General features: G+C 42.5%; 4 protein-coding genes and 1 non-coding gene across 7 annotated transcripts; all 5 read right to left on the bottom strand.

Moving 5' to 3' along the window:
• Positions 1–3,527: 3,527 nt before the first annotated feature.
• On the bottom strand, positions 3,528–5,305 carry pvalb8 (parvalbumin 8). Its single transcript, XM_035180220.2, has 4 exons — positions 5,243–5,305; positions 4,587–4,719; positions 4,083–4,192; positions 3,528–3,811 (listed from the first exon to the last, which is right to left on the bottom strand). Exons 1-4 carry the CDS (start codon positions 5,301–5,303, stop codon positions 3,786–3,788), a joined length of 330 nt encoding a protein of 109 aa, XP_035036111.1. The 5' UTR covers positions 5,304–5,305; the 3' UTR covers positions 3,528–3,785.
• A 1,769-nt stretch (positions 5,306–7,074) lies between these two features.
• Positions 7,075–7,146, bottom strand: trnaq-cug. Its single transcript has one exon. It is a non-coding gene; the product is annotated as a tRNA-Gln (tRNA).
• Positions 7,147–8,506: 1,360 nt separating this feature from the next.
• LOC118123093 (parvalbumin beta-2) lies at positions 8,507–10,877 on the bottom strand. Its single transcript, XM_035180219.2, has 5 exons — positions 10,723–10,877; positions 10,090–10,156; positions 9,836–9,968; positions 8,899–9,008; positions 8,507–8,795 (listed from the first exon to the last, which is right to left on the bottom strand). Exons 2-5 carry the CDS (start codon positions 10,148–10,150, stop codon positions 8,770–8,772), a joined length of 330 nt encoding a protein of 109 aa, XP_035036110.1. The 5' UTR covers positions 10,151–10,156; positions 10,723–10,877; the 3' UTR covers positions 8,507–8,769.
• Positions 10,878–12,343: 1,466 nt separating this feature from the next.
• LOC118123092 (parvalbumin beta) lies at positions 12,344–14,716 on the bottom strand. The gene is made up of 5 exons (XM_035180218.1): positions 14,561–14,716; positions 13,651–13,725; positions 13,351–13,483; positions 12,879–12,988; positions 12,344–12,639 (listed from the first exon to the last, which is right to left on the bottom strand). Exons 2-5 carry the CDS (start codon positions 13,709–13,711, stop codon positions 12,614–12,616), a joined length of 330 nt encoding a protein of 109 aa, XP_035036109.1. The 5' UTR covers positions 13,712–13,725; positions 14,561–14,716; the 3' UTR covers positions 12,344–12,613.
• A 1,943-nt stretch (positions 14,717–16,659) lies between these two features.
• Positions 16,660–19,492, bottom strand: pvalb5 (parvalbumin 5). 3 transcript variants are annotated; one of them, XM_035180216.1, is made up of 5 exons: positions 19,334–19,492; positions 18,702–18,778; positions 17,514–17,646; positions 17,171–17,280; positions 16,660–16,945 (listed from the first exon to the last, which is right to left on the bottom strand). In XM_035180216.1, exons 1-5 carry the CDS (start codon positions 19,450–19,452, stop codon positions 16,923–16,925), a joined length of 462 nt encoding a protein of 153 aa, XP_035036107.1. In that variant the 5' UTR covers positions 19,453–19,492; the 3' UTR covers positions 16,660–16,922. The 3 variants fall into 3 exon arrangements, with proteins under 3 accessions (XP_035036107.1, XP_035036108.1, XP_035036106.1); XM_035180217.1 differs by having other exon boundaries at positions 18,702–18,774; positions 19,334–19,486; XM_035180215.1 differs by having other exon boundaries at positions 18,702–18,787; positions 19,334–19,461.
• Positions 19,493–20,090: the final 598 nt, after the last annotated feature.

The raw sequence follows: 20,090 nt of genomic DNA on the forward strand, positions 1-20,090 counted from the left end.
CAGCGATTGTAGCAGCAAACCCAGAATGCACGGCCCATCGTCCAAGCGGTTCAGCTTCCTCGTTTGTTCGATCACTTCAGGTTGTTATCAGCTGAAGATGGGGTGCACATTAAAGTTTCACACAGACTTAATCAGTAAGCTGAGCCTGACACTCCTTTCTTGATATGAGTTTTTAGTGACAATGAAGCGAGGGCATCAATTATTGAAGTGCCAAGCAGACAAGCAGGCTGAGCCTATGTGTCCATCCCAAAAGGTTTATCCACACACACGTATGGAACAGGATAAAATGTTTAAATATAAAATTACAGAATGGTTAAGTTGGCTAAATTTATTTCTTCATTCTTCTTCTGATCATTCTTTGTTTGTCACCTAGGGCTGAAGTGTAACATTTCAAGGGAACTTCCGCTAATGATACTATAATACTACCACTGCATTGCACTGGTGAATTCGGCCTTTAACATTTTAATAGTGCAAAACTAGAATAGAGCTCAGTAGAGGTAATTCATCCACCAAGGCCCAATATTCCCCTTGTGAAACCACATTTAAATTCATTAAATTTTTTTAAATTTGGATTCTCACCCATACTGCATCCTTCCACCAAGTTTAGTTGTTATTTGTCCAATTGCTTTTGCGTAATCTTAATAATTACCAACAAATGGATCATAATTACACCCTTTCTGGAAGATGATATGGTAAAAAATATCCACTGCATTTATTTGTTTATCGTGGCATGGCCACGCCTCTCAGGTATTTTATTTTGAAAGTACTTTATTTATCATATTACATAGATTTGCCCAACTTCCTGAAACTACACCACAGAAAATGATGATTGTCAGACCTTACGTCTAAATTGTTCTCACATCCCTGGCCTGTCTCAGCCGTGGATTCCCGACAGTCTCTTTTTATTTCCTCTTTCACCCCCTCTGCCCTTGAGCGCAGGTAATCTGCTTGTCACATTATCTTTTACCCCTGTCCCACGGCAGCAGATCCAGCAGTGTCGACCTGTTGTCTCACATTTCCTTCCTGTTTATCGCTCCTGACCCACAGGGGTCACGGCTCCATTGTTGGCCCTGTGGCTTGTGTTACCTACTGGCTTCCCCAACCTTGTTCCACTTTCAGCCGTGCAGCCCCACACTGGACAGCAGATATGAACACCATGACGTGATTAGCACTGTTTCTCTCTGTACGTCCAGTGTGTATGTGTGTGTGTGTGTGTGTGTGTGTGTGTGTGACCAGGTAATGTAATGTAAAGCCGTCTACTCTTATACACATTGGTACTTGAAATTTTCTTTTTCATAAATTCAAAGATTTCAAGTCTGATTCTTAAGCTTCCAGATTTCTTTTATGGGTTTTTATGCCCAGCTGTCATTGAACGCCATATCTCAGCAATGCATTGTGGGAATTTCTTCAACTTTGGCACTAATGTTAACTTGGACTCATTAATGAACTCATTACATCTCGGTGGTCAAGGTCACAAGGTGGCCTCACAAAAAACCTTTTTGCCATTACTGAAGAGTAGATACAATAATTATTACAAATGTTTAGACAAATGTCTGGTTGGATAAAATGATGGAGTGATAACATTTTATATCCAGGAAGGTCAAAAACCAACTTCAGTAATACGTCATAATATTATGTCCATTATTTACCATCATCAGAGAAGATGTCGCCATATTTCCTGCTACTTGACATGTAGGCGGAGGCGAAACAACCTTGAGGCGTTTCATTTTCATCCCCAACCAACAACATCATCACGGCGCAGCGTCTGAATCAGGCAGCATCAGCTGTGACGACACATCCTACATGTGTGACCACAGATTCGTGCTAATACCAGGGTTTGCCCCACAGTTCTGAGTAGCAGGTGTGTGCTTTAATAGTCAGGTTGTCCCTATAATATACAGATAATTGAAATGACACCGAGGTGGAAGCTCTGAAAAAAATTGGTACTCTGTATTTCGGCGCCTCTGGTGGGTGGGTGACGAGTGAGGTGGTTGTTAATTTAAATCCCATGAATCCTGTAAGTGCAGAGAGTGAAACAGTTGTGTGCTATTTCAGGTCTCTTGGAGGAGGAAAGAAGAGTTGGTCCAACTTCTGTTTGTATGATTCTTCCTTACTGTAAAACTATCATCGTACAGTGTGTTATGATTCATCTCGAAGGGACATTTTTTAAGAAATGTGGGAAGCATTGATCAATGTCAATTCTCCTAATGAGACCATGATTAAAATCTAGTGTAGTACATCTATGCTTGCAAAACCCCAGGAAGTGAAAAATTGGTGAAAAAACAACCCAAGCTGACCTGAAACTCAAAATCATAGAAAATAATGAGACAAAAAAGCAAATGATGTCACAGGACGTAGCTGGATTGTACCCAACCCTGTCCGGACCACTGCATCGCACAGGGGGACAATAAGGCCCACGTTCCAAAACCTTGCAGTACGGTGAAGAAAAAAGAGACTCACACTCTCAAGAGGGTGCAGGTAATGGACTAATGGTATCAAGGAGACCTGGCGTGTAAGGTTAGCGCTCCCAGCTATAGCATTCTGCAGAGTGTGCATTCCCTGCTGTACATCACACACATACACATGAGCAAAATCTGAATCATATGCATATATTAACACGAACATGCTGATCTCTGTGTATTTTTGTGCACATGTTGGATCACGTGTTTGCACGGATGTCTGTGTCCGATTGCATATTTGATTTTTGCAAAAATGTGTGCATTTGTGTGTGTGTGTGTGTGTGTGTGTGTGTGTGTGTGTGTGTGTGTGTGTGTGTGTGTGTGTGTGTGTGTGTGTGTGTGTGAGACAGAGAGAGCATCACCAGGGTTCAGCCGGGTTTATTTACAAAGCGAGTTCATGTGTCACTCGATCCAGTCGCAGTGAAACTCAGGTGGTCATCAAGGTCACCTCCTCTGCTCTCTCTATATATGACTCTTTAAACACACACACACACACACACACACACACACACACACACACACACACACACACACACACACACACACACACACACACACACACACAGAGAAAGCCTGTGTTTTCAGGACATTTGTTGAGGACATTGATAATAAGTCTTATTAACCGCTGTGATGAGTAAGTGGAGATTCAAGAACACTTTGGAACTTTGAGGGTAATTGTGTGTCTGCATTGTGTCTGTGAATGCTTGTTTTTCACAGGTGAATCTGGATCACTGTATATAATCTACTGTACTCTAATGGATTCCTGCTTTCGAAGGGTTTGCATCATCATTTTCTGCATAAAAATCATTTCAGTGCCCTTTATGAAAAAGGTTTTGATTACCATAACTGTTGTTTTAAGGTTCTAGTCTTATCATGCTCCACTGTATCCTCCAAATGATATATATCTAAGTAAAGACATCCATCCATCCACTATCTGAACCACTTATTCTTTAGGGGTCACTGGGGCAAATCCCAGCTGACAGTGGGCAAAACAAACAAGACATGTAGAAACATACAGATGTAAACATAGAAAGAAGACAAAGAGTGACAAGGAACTTGGAATTTTATTCTTTTATTTTCTCAGTATTTTGCTAAATTGTACATTTATCTGGGCAATGATCAGTCCGAAACATGAAAAACAAAAAACACTGTGAGAATGTGGATGTGTGTGGACCGGAGCGAGTCGTTCAAAAAGAAAAAAAATAATCAAAAAGGAAAAATATCTAGAAACGATTGACTAAAAGTAAGAGAGCCCCTGAAGCAGTGGAGTGGGGGAAGGGGGCGGGACTGGGGTCAGATAAAGTCGGAGAGATGGAGTCCAGCTGTTTAGGACAAGACCATGGCCTGGAACTCTGTGGAGAGAAGAAACAGCATTGAGAAGATGTGACACTGGATTGTAACAATGTTGATATGACACTATAAGAGAGTTTGCATTGTGAAAATTCTTAATGTAATTCTCAAATGATCATTGACACCATTATTTTAATCAAGTCAAACTAATTCACAAGTCTAAAATCACTATTGGTCTTTAGGAACATAGCAAATCTTAATGATGTGAAGCCGAATTCAGAGATTATTTGGAAAATCATGGATAGAAACTGTACTATGTGTGGATCAATTCACCTTCTGCTCCAATCCGGCCATCGCTGTCGTCATCGGCAGCGCACAGGAAGTCCTTGGTCTCCGTGTCTGTCAGAACTCGAGCACCAGGACAAAACCTCTGGAGGAAAAACCTGGCAGACACAGAGACACGGAGGTTAGAGGTTCTCCACAGGGAGACCAAGCAGTAACCACCAAGGCACTAATCAGGATCTGTGTACTCAGATAATGTGCGATGCAAAACGGTGAAAGGGATTGTTAAATAACAAGTGTGGATCTATTCATTTACACATGTCTGTAACAGTATTTAGTATTTGTAGTAGTATTGGTACAATTACACATGCTCACAGTGTCTTGTGTTTCGCATCTTTCATTTTTAGCACCACTGAAAAGAAAAAGCTGTCCCTGAATCGGATGAAAGACTTTTGAGTCTGATCTCCTCAGGGTGGCAAAAAGAAACCTCTGAAACAGCTAGATCCTGGGAAGAGCTAACAAGACTGTAGTGTGTGAACTGTCCCGCTCACTCACTTCAGCTCATTCTCCTCAATAAAGCCGCTGGCATCGTTGTCCAGGATCCCAAAAACCTTCTTCACGTCCATGGGGCTCTTCTTGGTGAGGCCACAAAGCTGGAAAAACTTCCTGGGGGTGAAGGAGTCTGGTGCTGGGGGAGAGATGGAAGGCAGAGTCAGGGATATCATCAAGTTGGACTAAAATGCTTCCCCTCAGGTCAGTAGTCCGACTCATCTGGGACAGTTTTGTTTCTCTAAAGTAGAATTGAAGCAAAGCCGCTGCATCTGCAAATCCTTAAACAAGTGATGTCAGTTTAAATTGCGGAGACAAGATGACACACGGCCGATAAGGTGTTATTAAATGTGAGGCACGCAAAGCTCAGAGGCACAGAGCTTGTCCTGAATGTGGAGTTTTTAAATTGAGCCTATTGTCTCTTTGACCTCTAGTGATAAGAATGAAATCTTCAATTTATTTATGGCTGGTGCCAATTTCTGCACATGAATTCCCTTGCACCCTGCACACAAGCCAATATGCATCCATGTACCTTTTTATAGCAACAGCAGACAATCTTATACGGGGCAGTCATATTGTCTGGTGAGTGCACCGGGCTCCAGTGAGAATACTGTACAAAATCAAATGAACAGAGCAATAATGATATTGGAGGAAGACGATACCTTGGCAGTCCTTGATAGCACTGTCGATGGCATCAGCGGAAAGGATAGATGAGAGCGCCATTTTATTCCTGTAGGAGGAACAACGGTGGTGAATTATTAACACATTTAGTCAAAAACAAGAGTAAAACCCTCTATCTGGACACTGGTGGGGAGCACAAATGTGTCCAAGTGACCAAATCTAGATGCTGAAAGGTCAGTGGGTGCAGGGACCGGCCAGGAGAGCAGCAAACTGACATAATGACACAAACTCCTAAAAATCTCTATGGGTTCTTTTGAGTCAGTAAAAATCAAACCTGATATAAATCTCCCCTTTTACGCACAAGATAATCCCACCTGTCATCTAAGCATGCAGCCCACATACAGCAGCTCTGAACATAAAACAGTTGGAGAATCCACCTCTGTGACACCTTTGTAAAGCTAAACTAAATAAAAAAGGAAAAATAAAAGGCTGTCTGTCAAAGGCGACCTGCAGCAGCAGCAGCAGCAGCAGCAGCAGCAGCAGCAGCAACTTACCGTGTCAGGTGGAGATGTTGCTCGGTCGGTGATCCAGCTGGAGAGGTAAGGCTATGTGGTGACTGCTGTCTGTCAAGGCGGATTTATATAGGTCTGATTGCAGTGACAATGGGGATTGCTTGAGTTACCTGTCTGTGGATCAAATTCTAGCTGCCCGCCCCTGATCCAATTTCCCAGCTAACTAATTAACCTTTACTATTTATAACGCCCAGGAGCAGTAAGAGGAGCGGACCGTGGACATCTGTAACGCCCTTGTAAATAGCAAATTAAGTTTAAAACGGTGCATTCCTCTCCACCCACCCCCTTCCACCACTCCCCCTGTCATCCCGGCACCACTCCTCCCCTCACCTCTAGGATACAGTACAGTTAATGCAGGGAGGCTGTAATGTAACTTCACCCTCTCTCTCTCTCCTTTCCTCCCTCTCATGCTGTCTCTGCACCCCCCACCCCTTCATGCAGGTATCCTCTTTCAGCCAACAATCCCTGTGACACGCTCATGTGATGCTCCTTGAAAAATAAGCCCTCATCAATACATTTGAGGTGAGAAGTAGCCAGTTCTGCTCCAGGCCTATAGTCTTGGGTAAATTTCATGTCTTCCCACATCTGTGCGTCTTGAGGTGCCAAGAGTTTGACGCAGAGCCCCAACACATGGGGGTCAGTTGATCCCTAATGTAAGTCAGTTGATCCCTACTGTAACCTCAAATACACATCATAGCTGCTCATCACTGAATGTTGCTGATGTTTTATAACCTTCTCATTGTCTCACGGTGAAAGGGGGGGGCGGCAAAGCAATGCCTCGCGGAATTGCTTTGTCAACTGTGCTGATGAGGAGACCCGAGGTCACCCTCTGCTGTCGGTGTCTGATGGTGATGATGATGATGATGCATAACGCACAGTGTCCCAGGTATGAGCTGTTTAAACAGAAGTACGGGAGGCAGGGGTCACACGTGGGGTTTGATCATTTGTCCCATTTTGTCGCTGTGTTTCTTTAAGGAAGCCGCAGAGCTGCAGTCTCTCCAGATGTCCAGGAGAAAATGTTTTAATTCAGGGTGTCTTTTACCGAGGGCATCTGTGGCCCCCAGCGAGTCGACTCATAGAGAACTTCAGGGGTCATTAGGCACATCCCTGGGAGAGAGCTCGCTGCAGTGGTGCCCGGGAAAAAGGTTTGTTCTGTCCCCGGTGATGTGAGGTGAGGTTGGAGGCGTGAATGTTGCAGGAAGTAGCAAGAGTAAGAGTTTCATTAAGTGTTGGATGTGAACATGTTCTGCAAATCACACTGTGGTGATGAAATATTATCACAACAAAGTATAATAATGACCAGGTTCCACCGAGATTTGAACTCGGATCGCTGGATTCAGAGTCCAGAGTGCTAACCATTACACCATGGAACCTTCTTCTGCGACCCCAGACCACCACCACGTTTCGACGAAGTGATCTCTAACCTTGTTCTTTACATTCATGCACACTCCCGCGACCTGTTTCATCACTTTAGGGGTTACCAGCTTAAAGCGCGTGACACTCCTGACACCGCTGCGCTCTCGCACGCGTCCGTGAGTGACACGACACGTGCGTAAAGATCCTCCTAAACATCATTTAAAGGCCTGAAAACAATCGATCGAGATGCGTTTAGGTGCGCGTGGTCCAGGATGGAAATAACCAAACGTTTGTTTTATTAAAGCCTTTATAAAAATGTGTGGAGAAATCGTTAAGTTATCAGTTTAAAAACTGTTGCGATGTAAGAATTAAGGACAGTGCTTTGGGAATGACTTTTACGCACTGGGTGTCGATCCCTTTGCCAGATTACAGGCGTCCTTCATTATTGAATAAAAGCTTGTATCTCCGGTGGTTTGTCTTTGTCAGCCTTTCCTGAACCTAATCCCGGTGCCAACTTGTTAATGGGGCCCCTCAACAAGTGATGTGTGATCGTCCTCTGTGAGGTTCTGGTGCAGGTGGACTCCTGAAGAGAAACTCTATCATCTGCTCCAGACTGTGTGTGAAAAAGAGACTGAGGACACCGGATCGAGGGCAGTGGTGCGAGTCTACCCACACCCGGTGCATGATGTCATGTTGCCATGTTGATACCTCGTGGACTATACTGTTACTGGGCAATAACTTATTCATTTACATTTGCTAATGCCCTGTTCGAGCCTCGTTCATCCACATGGAGAGAGGTTCAGAGGAGGACATGAGGAGGACCTGGACTGACATATATTGTACGGCTCATTTTCTCTGCATAGCATTGGAACACTTAAGATGTTCAGTTACATTTAATTAAATTGGAGATCTTGTTTTTGTTTTCTGTTTAAATTTGGTGGCCTACACCCACTGAAGGTCTGCATTTTAAATTTTAATATGTTTTATTTTTTAATCCACAAACATCCACAATAAACCCAAACTACCTTCAAATTATATATAAACTGTTGCTGTTTTCTTGACTTTTCTTGACTTTCTTGACTGTTCATCTGGTGTTAATGGATGTGACTCCATCTAGTGGCTGCAGGGTGGAGCTGCATGACAGAACCTGCATGTGAGATGCGAGTGTGTGTGTGTGTGTGTGTGTGTGTGTGTGTGTGTGTGTGTGTGTGTGTGTGTGTGTGTGTGTGTGTGTGTGTGTGTGTGTGCTTTCTTTTTATTTATCCATTATTCTCTATGCCTTTCATTTCATGGCAAACAAACACAATGAAATAGAAGTCCGTCACTCAGAATGTGTCAGATTATGATTTTGTGTAAATTGAAAAGAGACAGATCATGTATATTTATTCTTTTTTTTTATTAATACAGTTCGTTCCTGGAAAGTGCATCATAGATTTTACAGTAAGCAAAATTCATATTTAAGACATGAACACAACCGAGCGACATTCACAATCATCAGTTTTGGACAGTGTGTTGGGTAGAGGAGGAAATGTCTCTGGAGCAAATGTATAAAAGTCATTTATATTCAGATGAACAAGGGGGGAGGTCGATGTGGGTTTTGTTGTTCCATCAGAGCTGGTGTTGTTGGTCAGTTGCACAGTTTATGCATTAACCATGACAACGAACTCTGCGGGGGGGAGAGACAAGAGGAGAGACGCACAGTTGATGCCAGCTCAGAGATGCAACTGAGAAATGTCTGAAGAAGGTCTGTAAAGTGAGGGAGCACATACCATCATCACCAATCTTGCCATCATTGTCGGTGTCGCCGGCCTTCAGGAAAGCCTTGGTCTCTGCGTCGGTGAGAGCGCGTGCACTATCCTTGAAGTTCTGCAGGAACAGCCTGAGGACACACAGAGGAGGCGACTCCATTACTTCAGTTATTCATATAAATACCACAGACATACGGCCAACATCTTGATCAAGATGATAGTTGCCATCAGTCGTTATCGATAGTTATCACGATAAATGCCGCATTATGATTTCTGACTGATTTCTGATCCTGGCTGAAGGTTGAGGTTTTAAACTCTTCAAATGTTTTACATATCCGAGGTAGATAAATTATGTGTTATGCAATTATACAATGCATAAGCAACAAATCCATATGTATTGGACTGTCATCAGATTACTTTTGATGAAAACTATATTGCAGTAATTATTGATATTGTTTTATTGCCCAGCCCTGGATGGACACTGAGGCAGGTGTTATCTTCGAGATAAGTCATGTATAAAATAATAATAATAATAATAATAATAATAATAATAATAATTATTATTATTATTATTATTATTATTATAATTATTATAATTATAATAATAGAATCTCCTCTGCTAGTTGTCAAAAGAGTAACAAATAGAAAGTCCATGTAAAACAGAGTGCTGGCTAAAGATAGTGTGACCCTGTGATCCCCACCACTACATTCCTACAGTCCACATAGGCTGCATGGTTAGAACAATATTGCAGTTACTGTTACTCACTGGACTTAAAGACACAGGCACACTGTTGATTGAAATAGCACAATATGCGACAATGCCATTTGTGTGATTTGGTGCTATATGTTTAGAGGGTGGTGTGTGTGTGTGTGTGTGTGTGTGTGTGTGTGTGTGTGTGTGTGTGTGTGTGTGTTGTGTGTGTGTGTGTGTGTGTGTGTGTGTGTGTGTGTGTGTTACTTCAGCTCATCCTCCTCAATGTAACAGCTCTTGTCCTGGTCGATGATGTTGAAGGCCTTCTTTATGTCCACAGCGCTCTTGCCGGCCAGACCACAGGTGGTGAAGAACTTCTTGTGGCAGAACGTGCCAGCGTCTGAAATCAACGCAGGTTGTCACAGAATAAAAATATATATAGAGTAGCTGTTAATGCTTAGCACAGATGAGCCTATATAGTATATACCACTACTCAGGGGGTGTGATTTTATAGCTGTCACCTTTGCACTCCACCAGGGCTGCAGCGATTTTAGCATCTTCCAGTATGTTTTTGAAGGCCATTTTGATCTGCAGGAATGAAACACAAGTCATGATGATATTTTTGACAATGTAGGATATATTACCGGGGAGCCATCTTTTACAATATCACATATTGTTGATGATATAGATTGTGGCTCACATCCACATTTCTTCTAAAATACTAATAGCCGAAATAAAAAAAACCTGTTAGACAAAAAAAAATCTATCCCCATTATCATTGGAGCAATGACAGAAATATATAACCAATAAATTATTTAAAATTTGTATTAAATCAAAAAATTCAGTCTCCAGACTTCTTTCTGAATGACACGTTAGCATAATGCGTTTCCGAATCCCGTGTACGATGCTGAGAGGTCAAACCAGTAATCCACTTGTTCTTCTCCACGCAATAAAAAAAAAGAAAACAGAGAAAGGAGAAGAAAAATTTAAAAAAGGCATTTCTTTCTTTAGATGCTTTGGTGTCATGTCCTTATTTAACTGTAAATGTTAAAAATCATTCAAGCTTCCTCTAAAGATGGAAAGCCTGATGCTGAGGCTTTGTCCGATCCCACCATTGTGTTTTTTCCCCCTTTTCCATTTTCATTCAAACTCACCTCTGTTGTCTTTGTTTTGCAGAGTACAGATGAGACAGAAGAGACTCGAGTCGACTGCAGTGATCTTCCCGGTGCTCCCGGTGACCTTTTTATAGTTGCACCCCATCCAAATCCGAGGCATAAGACAACTGACACCACTGGGGAAGGAGGGGGTGGCAAACATGTGTCCTGAAGAGAGCTGTCTATTTTAGGTTTCACAAATGAAGACGCTTAAAAGGTGCGTTTGAAGAAGTCTTTAATATGTCCCGCTGCTAAGAATAGGCCTGTACACTGCTGAGGAGGACGAATTGCAAATGCTGCTGGCAACATATAGCCATATTAAAGAAGCTGGATACTGATGCATGCATTAGAACTGGTGTAAGTGGCTCTAATTGGTTGTTTTTTTCCAGCTTTTTGGTGATTGGAAGGCACTGGCTATTTTATCCATGACTTTAATTTAAGTTTACTTAGTGTGTTTAGATATGATTTGCCAATTTGTTTTCAATATCTAATATGAAAAAGGCAAAAGTAGAGGATTTTGCCATTTAGACCATTTAGAATATTATATGTTGTGAAGTTTTGGCTGTATAAATAATTGTTTTTAAAATCAAGTTATTGTCAAGCTGCATAGGAACAGAAAAGTTCAATCCACCCAATTTTGACTTGCAAGTCAAAGTTATTGCACATATTCTGTGAATGTTGGTATTTTTCATGCAGATGGGTTGAATTGATATTGTTTTGGGAACACTTCTTCATTTAGGCAGCTCTTTGTAATCGCGTTTAAAGTGTTTGTCAGTACAGCTCCGCTTGAAATGCTGAGCGAGCAGCTTTGGCCTGTAGGTGGCAGCACTGGACTGACAGTAGACAGCTGTCATTGAGTGTCTTGGTTGAGGGTTTAAACTGCTGACCTGCAGTTTCAGGTCAGCAGTCTTAAGTGGAACAGGACTTTTCCACCGAGAACAGTTCAACATGTCACAGTAGTAAAAATTTATGAAATTACTTTGAATAGAGCAAAGCCAGCGTTAATTTGATCAGGAACAGCAGACCTATTTGTCTGATGAGCCGTTTTTTCTGAAGATTAAGTATTTGTATTTCTACAATTGAAAATGTGGCACAGTCAAAATTCAATTCTTTGCTGAGAACCACTAAAGATGTGCATCTTGGCAGCAGCTGAAACCTGCTAAAAGGTCTTGCTGATGCAACGGTGGCTGTTAATAGCCCTCCTGTTGCCACAGCACATCATCTAATTGACTACGCAGCAGTTGGTGGAGAAAAAGACCTTGGAGCAGCACACCTAATTACACTGTGTGTGACAGCTATCCATTGCAAACCTCCCTGGGTCCAGGAAGTATCCCAGCAAAGCCCCAGGGCCCCCCCCTGCTGTGTTTGCCGGGCCCTGGCCTGAGTCCAGCCACACTCTCCCTCTCATTAACTAATTATCAAAACAAGTGTCGGGCAGGTCACTTCAACTGTCTCTCAGCACCTCCCGAGCATTCAGAGGCCCTGGCAGGTGGAAACTCAGTTAGCACCGGCTCACCCTCAGCCCTTTGTGTTGACATGCAGTAGCTGCAGCTATGTGAAAACAGTGGCTTGTAGAATGCAAGACAAGATGGCAGATTCAAAGAAGACTGACCTGAACAGGTTGACTTTACACCAAAAGAGTATTTATTCCTGGTTTTTCACTCATCCTCAGATCTGCAGATGGTGTTGTACAGTTTGCACAAGTCATTTTTCAGAACATATAACACACCTGAATAACATTAACAGTAAAATATGTGTTCCATGTTGAGAAATATTCCGCAGGCAACTCATAAATAAGATATAAAAAATATTCTTTCAGCTGATGATTACTGAATCTTGCAAGGCGTTCGCAGTTCCGTGAAAAGAGGTTGATCCCGGTCAATGGAAATTATTATGCCTTAACAAGGACAGCAAACTCTGTGAAAGAAGAATAAAATTGCCATTAGAAGAGAACAAAATGTATTCAGATTTTTGCAGTATGTCATGAAGGTGGTGTGATGGAGTCTGATTGGATCAAGTCCCTGACCAAAGGTTTGTGTGTGTGCAGATATGGAGAGTATGTGAGTTGATGTTAAGAATGAGGCTGCAGGCGTCAGGCGTGTATATATGTCATGTCTTTGTAGGAATGTGTACGATGCTCCGCAAGGAACTCTTACCATCGACTCCGATCTTGCCATCAGCATCACTGTCACCAGCGGCAAGGAATTCCTTGGTCTCCTTGTCGGTGAGTGCTCTGGCACTTGCGGAGAAGTTCTGCAGGAACAGCCTGACAAGTGGACAGAGAAGAAGTTAAAATTGAAGCACATGTCAGTCTGTATTGATTGATTCTGATTGATATTGATATTGATATTAAACAACTAAAATATAATGTTTCTAAAAGCCTGTCCACTTGGTTTTAAATGTGGGCTTTAATTTGGTATTTAAAGTTTCTTTCGTGCTGTCAATGTTTTATTGGGCCCTAAAATTATAGCTAAGCTAACATAAGTATTGGGAAAAGAAACCGTCCCCCCCACTTGTTTTTCCTATTGATTTAGACCAAACAATACAGTAATACTATATCTGCTGCATATTTTTGGGCCAATGAGTCTTGAGTGTCAGCTGTAAGTGGCAAGTGCTGGAATGTCTTACTTCAGCTCTTCCTCCTCAATGTAGCCACTGGCATCCTGGTCAACGATGCCGAAGGCAACCTTGATCTCATCAGCGCTCTTGCTGGCCAGGCCACAGGCGGCGAAGAACTTCTTGTAATTGAAGGAATCAGCAGCTGGAACACACATTTTAACACCCTTAGCACTCAACAGGCTGCAGGAGCACGACACAGGCATTCAGTGTTGATGTAATGTGATTACTGTGTAAAGTTGTTAAGTGAAAATTCAAAATGAACTAATGTGACCGGTTCAATTGACTGAATACGAAGGTAGTGAGGCTCACCTGCGCAGCCGTCCAGGGCGGCTTTCACCTTTCCAGCATCGAGGTTAGCGGCGAGGGCCATTTTCTATTCTGATTCTGAGAGAGGAGAGAAGAAGACAGGATTAGTGTGAGCATCCCAAATCCTGCACAGTGCTCATATTTTTGTGTTAGAAATATCCTGCAAAGCTGAAATACGGATTGTTGTGCATCAGGGAGATTCACATAGGCCTATACTCGGATGGCCTGGGATACCTGGAGGTATTCAGAGTTTAACCATAAAACAGTTAAAAGCTTCAAGGCTGAGGGCTAAAATCATGCATCAGCTGCCAGAGAGTAACCCCCCCCCCCCAACAAAAACTGTGTAAGGCTTTTTCTGCAATAAAGCTTCACAAGAAAATAAAGGTTCAGCCAATTTCACCATTGGAAAGCATCATTTCCAAAGCCCTATATTTAATTGCTTGAATTGCTTTAATGAGCAGTGTTTGCCACGCTGCAGCAGCTCCTCTCCTGCAGCTACTCTTCCCTCCGGATGTCTGATCACAGCAGCACAGCTCTCACTCTGTTTATCCCAACGCGTTAAGCTGCTATGGCACTAAATAGACGATGCTCCCACAGGCCAAACTACGGTAATACGAATCACACAGCCGGGGAAACGCGATGATAATTTATCCGGTTAAGAGAAGTAAAGTAAAACTGCGCATTTATCCTCCACAAGATCCTTTCAAATCAAATGGCCGCAGTTGGCCTCCGTTTTTCGGCACCGATTGGATCGTCCTGTGGTCCGAGTGGAGCTTCACTATGCTGGTTCCATCTCTCTCCACAGTTTATAGTCCATGGGGGGGAGCTCCTGGTCTGAATCCCTGTCCTCCCAGTGCAATCTGCCAGAGAAGACTGTGAAGCGTCTGCGGGGGACGGACAACTTCCCACTCACCTTTGAGCTGCGTTGAGGCGAGTGAAAACCAAGAGTGACTCGAGTGAATGCCCCAAGACTCCGATCCCTCTCTCTTATATATCCACGAGCAACACCATTTACAGAGCTTTGCGTCTCAGTATCAGGTACCAAGATGCATGGGTTTCGAAAAAATGTGTCTACTAGTCTGGTCCTATTTTTAGGCGAACAAATGAGGATGCTGCCATGTGCGCGGAGGCCTATAGCTATAGACGTGTGGAAACCCGAGCAGGCCCCGCTGCGCGCTCATTCCACGGGATACGTTGCACTCCTGTGATTTATTTATTTGTTGGGGATAGTTTTTTAAGGCTGCCAGTTTCATCTGAGTGAAGGCTATTAATGAAGGGAATGGGAAATGGGTGAGAGTGCGGGCCACGTTTCACAACATCTATTTTTGATTCCATGCCAGTTGCTGTTCACAGGAAATCATTAATTCACCGGGTTAAATGTCCAGCATTTATATCAGTGTAGATATATGTGATCTGCTTATATACTCCTATGCAAACACTTTTACTTTAGATACTCTTTGTGCTATTACTATGATATTAAGCTATATGTCAGTATAGGGACAGTTGATTTCCTGTCTTTCCATACATCTGTCCACATTTAATATATATAATTCACTAAATGCACATATATAATATTTGATCTTTAATAATCATCATCAGCTTCATTTGATCGTCCTCTCTGTGGTGTGTGTGTGTGTGTGTGTGTAATTTCTGCTCATGAGGGGTAATGCAGTTAATCGTCTGCTTATTTCTCACATAGTTTTCTTTCTTTTTTTAATGAGTTGATTATAAACTAACGGAGTCAGGCTTTCTATTCTTGAATCTGAGGGATGGGAGTTGCAACCCCGCCCTGAGACGGTCTCAGCTAGTCGATATGTGTGCAGCCCTGTGTCATTAGTTTTCTATACATCACATTTCCATATGGTTCACCTGAACTGCGCAGGCAGCGGGTGGAGCTGGGGAGGGGAGACACGAACTCAGCACCCTGCAGGGGACTGAGACTTCGGGGCCTACACCGCCGCAGATCCCTGTCCTTAATAGGCAATGCACCAACCATGCATTAGACCATTTCCTGTGCATGCGCGAACACGTGGACAAGTTAGCAATATGTCGACAACTCATTTTGCCCCGACGCCCTAAACACATCTCATTTCCACACGTTAATAACTGAACCCAGGATGGCAGCGTCCCCCCCCCCCCCTCAGTGACTGATGGATTGGTTTGTGTGGCCTATATGACCTCTTTATCAATTACGCACCGTGATAATGTTTCAAATTAAGTTCCTTTAAATCTTAATCCCAGAGACACGTCACACACGCGTCTGCTCTGTGAATGAAAAGTATTTCCCATAATTACTGGGGAATGTCTCTGCTCGGTCTGCAGGAATTCGGAATCCGTCCAGCAGAAGGCAGTACTGGCCCTAACGACGCGAAAGTGAGGAATTTCTTGGACCAACAAATGCGCACTAACATGTGAAGTAGGTTCCTATCAATCTAAAATGCAAAATTCTGCCTATTTAAAAGAAGATTTTGTTAAAAATCTGTAAAATCTGGGTTTTGAATGGTCCCCATTGCAACAGTTTTTTTGGGATACAATCTCTGCAGCTCTGTTTCCCCACATCAGTCTGTCCAGTCATCTTCCTCCAGATCCTTTCCATGTGTTGAGTATAGCTGAGCGATTTCATGCACAGGCATGAACTGTACACTCTTACTTACATGTTCCTTAATATCTCCTATTTTACACTTTGCTTTTTATTAATAAATTGAGCAACTGTAATCAACAGATGTCACTTTATTGAAGAACATCAAGAACCAGCTCTCTTATCGATGAGTGGTGAAATAGTTCTAATGAATGATCATGATCTAGTCTTGTCAGCCATTTCTTAACATCATAAATGTGCAGTAAATGATGAAGCTCAGACTTTATACTCAGGATTAAGTGAAACTGAAAGCCTGTATATCTTGTTTGTTACTAGTGATTACAATCCCACCATAGAGTCTCATCTTATCATCAAATAAGGAATGAAATGAGACCCTTTATACGTTCTGTATAAAAATGACCAGAAGACAAGGATTTCACATCTAATAAATACATTTATTAATCCATTCCAGGTACCTGATTCACCAAACACACACACAATTAATATCCAGCTTTCGCCGTCTGTCCACCAAACATCTTATACACACACATCAACGAGGAGAGCAGCAGGCAGGGACAGAATATCTGAGGTTCTTCGCCACAAACCATCTGGAAAGTCAGGATTTTCCATTTAAAAAAAAAAAAATCCATTGTTGAAAACAGGGAAAGTCCTCAGTTGTCACGTGTGTTCATTCTCTTTACTTCAGGAGGTCACAGAACTCTGAGGAGATCAAAAGAAAGAGTGAATTCGTTTTCTGCAGGTAACAATTCATCGTTATGCAGCATCATGACTCAACAAACCCATAATATCTGCTTGTTTGTTTGAGGGCGCAGTTCTATAGTTTGTTCATATGGGCTTTATCAACTGCAACTTCAGCACTAAGTGGTGGACAGCTCCCCTGTGCAGTGTGTACTGCATCTTTTCTCATGTGTCACGAGCACCCACCTTCCATCCCAATCTTGCCATCGTCGTCCTTATCTCCTGCAGCCATGAGGGTCTTTGTCTCCGCCACAGACAGCTCCCTTGCCCCCGGAGAGAAATTCTGAAGGAACAGTCTGATGGTTGGGGGAAAAAAAGAAAATCAGCAATAAGTTTAGACTTAAATCAACTTGGACCTTATCTTTTCTGAGGGTGTTGCTCATCTTCCCTTTCAGGCCTTTCTGAGATGTTGCAATCACCCTTTCTATCACTCACCAGTCCTCCCCCATGGATTACTCAGTTCATTCATAGTCAAACACCCACACACACACACACACACACCCACACACACACACACATCCATCCTTACTTGAGCTCCTCTTCCTCAATGTATCCGCTCATGTCTTGGTCCAGGACCGTAAACACTTTCTTTCCATCTGCCTCAGATGAGCCGGCGAGTCCCACTTGTGCAAAGAACGACTTGAAGTTGAACGTGCCTGGAGCTACATGGGGAAATAGAGAGAGAGAGTGGGGGAGAGAAAGAGAGAAAGGGAACGGGCGAGACAGACGAGGGAGTGAGAGGTCAATCGCAGAATGACAAGAAAGCAAGAATGGCGAGGGGCTGAATAGAGATGTCGCATTCACTCTTTCGCTCAGATGACTTTCATTCTTCTTCCAATGACATTTACCAATATAGACCCCGCAGCGCATCACTGTCTTATACCATTACAGGCGTTGTCATTATGCCATTGAAACAGTCAAAGCACACTGAATATCGCCCGTGGCTCTAATTCAAACCTAAATGTTAAAAGCCCTTTGCTTATAGAGCTGTTCAGAGTGGAAACTCTGATCTAGAATAAGTTACCTTCAAGTAACTGAAAATTCATTGCTGAAGAAGACATGCACCCATCGCATGAGATATTAAAAGACTTACACTCTGATTTGATAAAAAATTTAAATAAGGGTGGGTTGTCTTAAAAAAAGTTGTCCCCACTTTCATTAGACATTTTAGTTTTCCACCCCTTTTTATCATTAATTATAGAAATACTACCTCCTTATATTGATACTTGCAAAAAGTACAGAAAACAAAATACACCTGAAAAAGTTGAAATGTTACTTTGCCTAAAACATTGCGGGGTATTCTTGAATAAAGGGCATGTAAGCACTGACATTTGATTTCCATTGGAGCGGTTGAGCGATATCTGCCCTGTCATGCAGATATAATTGCTTGAGATAAATAATTAAGTGGTTTGGGATGTGAGGGCAATATATGTTCTTCCCTGAGTGAACACTCAACATAAACACTTTGGTATCTGGGTGGTAACTCTCCTCCTGCTGCATGGCTGCCAGGTTACCTGCAGGCTCCCTGTGAACAACACATCATACAGCCATCCCCTGTGGGAGTGGGTTTAACGCTGCCTGTGTCTCTCGCTACAACATGTGAGAGGATGTGCAGTAAATTCACTTATCGCATGGGATGTGTTCTTGTGTTAATAATCAGGTGTGTGTAAAGTGTGTGTCCCCCTGCGTGTGAGTGTGAGCTGCATGTCTGACTCACCTTGACAAGCCTGGACCGCAGCCCTGATGTCCTCCTCGCTCAGCATCCCTGCAAATGCCATGGTCCTCTGTGACTGCCTGAGGGATATGCACACACACACACACACACACACACACGTGGAGGAAATGCAAAGTGATGGTAAATGAAACTGGCACAGGTGTTTCCTGCTGTCAGGTAACAGTCTGAAGACAGTCGAAAACTTATGGATGGATTAAGCCTTATCATTCCTCTGTGCATAGTCTATCAGCACTGTCTGACACTACGGAGCTGAGTTGTACCTTTAATCAATTGTGCTGCACCACATTCACAATAGGGTGCAGCCACACTAACCGAAGATGTAAGAGTGTGGACTCTTCTCAGTTGGAGCAATTAAATTATTGTGACATTGTTTAAAGCATAGGGAAATTGACTTATGGTTAGAACTTGCTTAAGTCACTTAAAGAAGCAAATAAAAAGAGGGATGCACGTCTTATTCTCCCCCTTACGCCCCCCCCCCTCCCCCTCCTGTGTATTTCCTCCTCCTGCATTGAAAAATAATTGAGATGCTCCAATAGATACACACAGGACTCCCAGCCATCATCACACAAAAAAGTGGCAGCGCACATGAATTTGCACAAAAACTTGGTACTCACTGTGTTTTTGGATGAGGTTTCCAAGGTCTGAGTCTATGATCTCTGCCTCTTTTGCTTTGCGCCTCTGAGCCACCTCTTGCAGCTTCGTGATCCAGAGAACAAGAAGCAACCTGACGCATCTGTCCTCAAACCCAGGGAGATTCCCCCCACGCAACACAGGATGCCTCCTCCTCCTCCTCCGCCTCCTCCTCCTCCTCCTCCTTCTTCATCAGTTAATCAGAGCAGATAATTTTCTTGCTCATACTGTTGTTCAAACTCGCAGGCATAAAAAGAATCATAATAGAAATTAAAACTGATAATCAATAATAAATACAATTTTTTCTGTGGAAATTTTGATTGTGATATTTATCCTTACATTTATGTTTTAGTGCTGCAACAGCAACCAACACAAAAAAACAATACAGTAAAGAAACTGTGCAGACACATGAATATGCAACTATATATGATATGATATGATATGATATGATATGATATGATATGATATGATATGATATGATATGATATCATTATTATAAGTCTTGCAACGTATTAACAAACATAGCCTTGCATTTATTGAATATGTTTGTTATATGTTATGGACTGCACTTTAACTCTCTTACCTGTGCAATATTCACTGTGCTATATTCATTCTGTCTGTGCAATACAATGGTTCATGTGCAATCCATTCACTGTACATATTCTCTCACTGCACATTTTTTTCCCTGTTTTTATTTGAACTATTTTATAGTTTTTATTCCATTCATATATTTTTTAATAT

This window comes from Hippoglossus stenolepis, chromosome 16 (genome assembly GCF_022539355.2).
Source record: "Hippoglossus stenolepis isolate QCI-W04-F060 chromosome 16, HSTE1.2, whole genome shotgun sequence".
NCBI lineage: Eukaryota > Metazoa > Chordata > Actinopteri > Pleuronectiformes > Pleuronectidae > Hippoglossus > Hippoglossus stenolepis.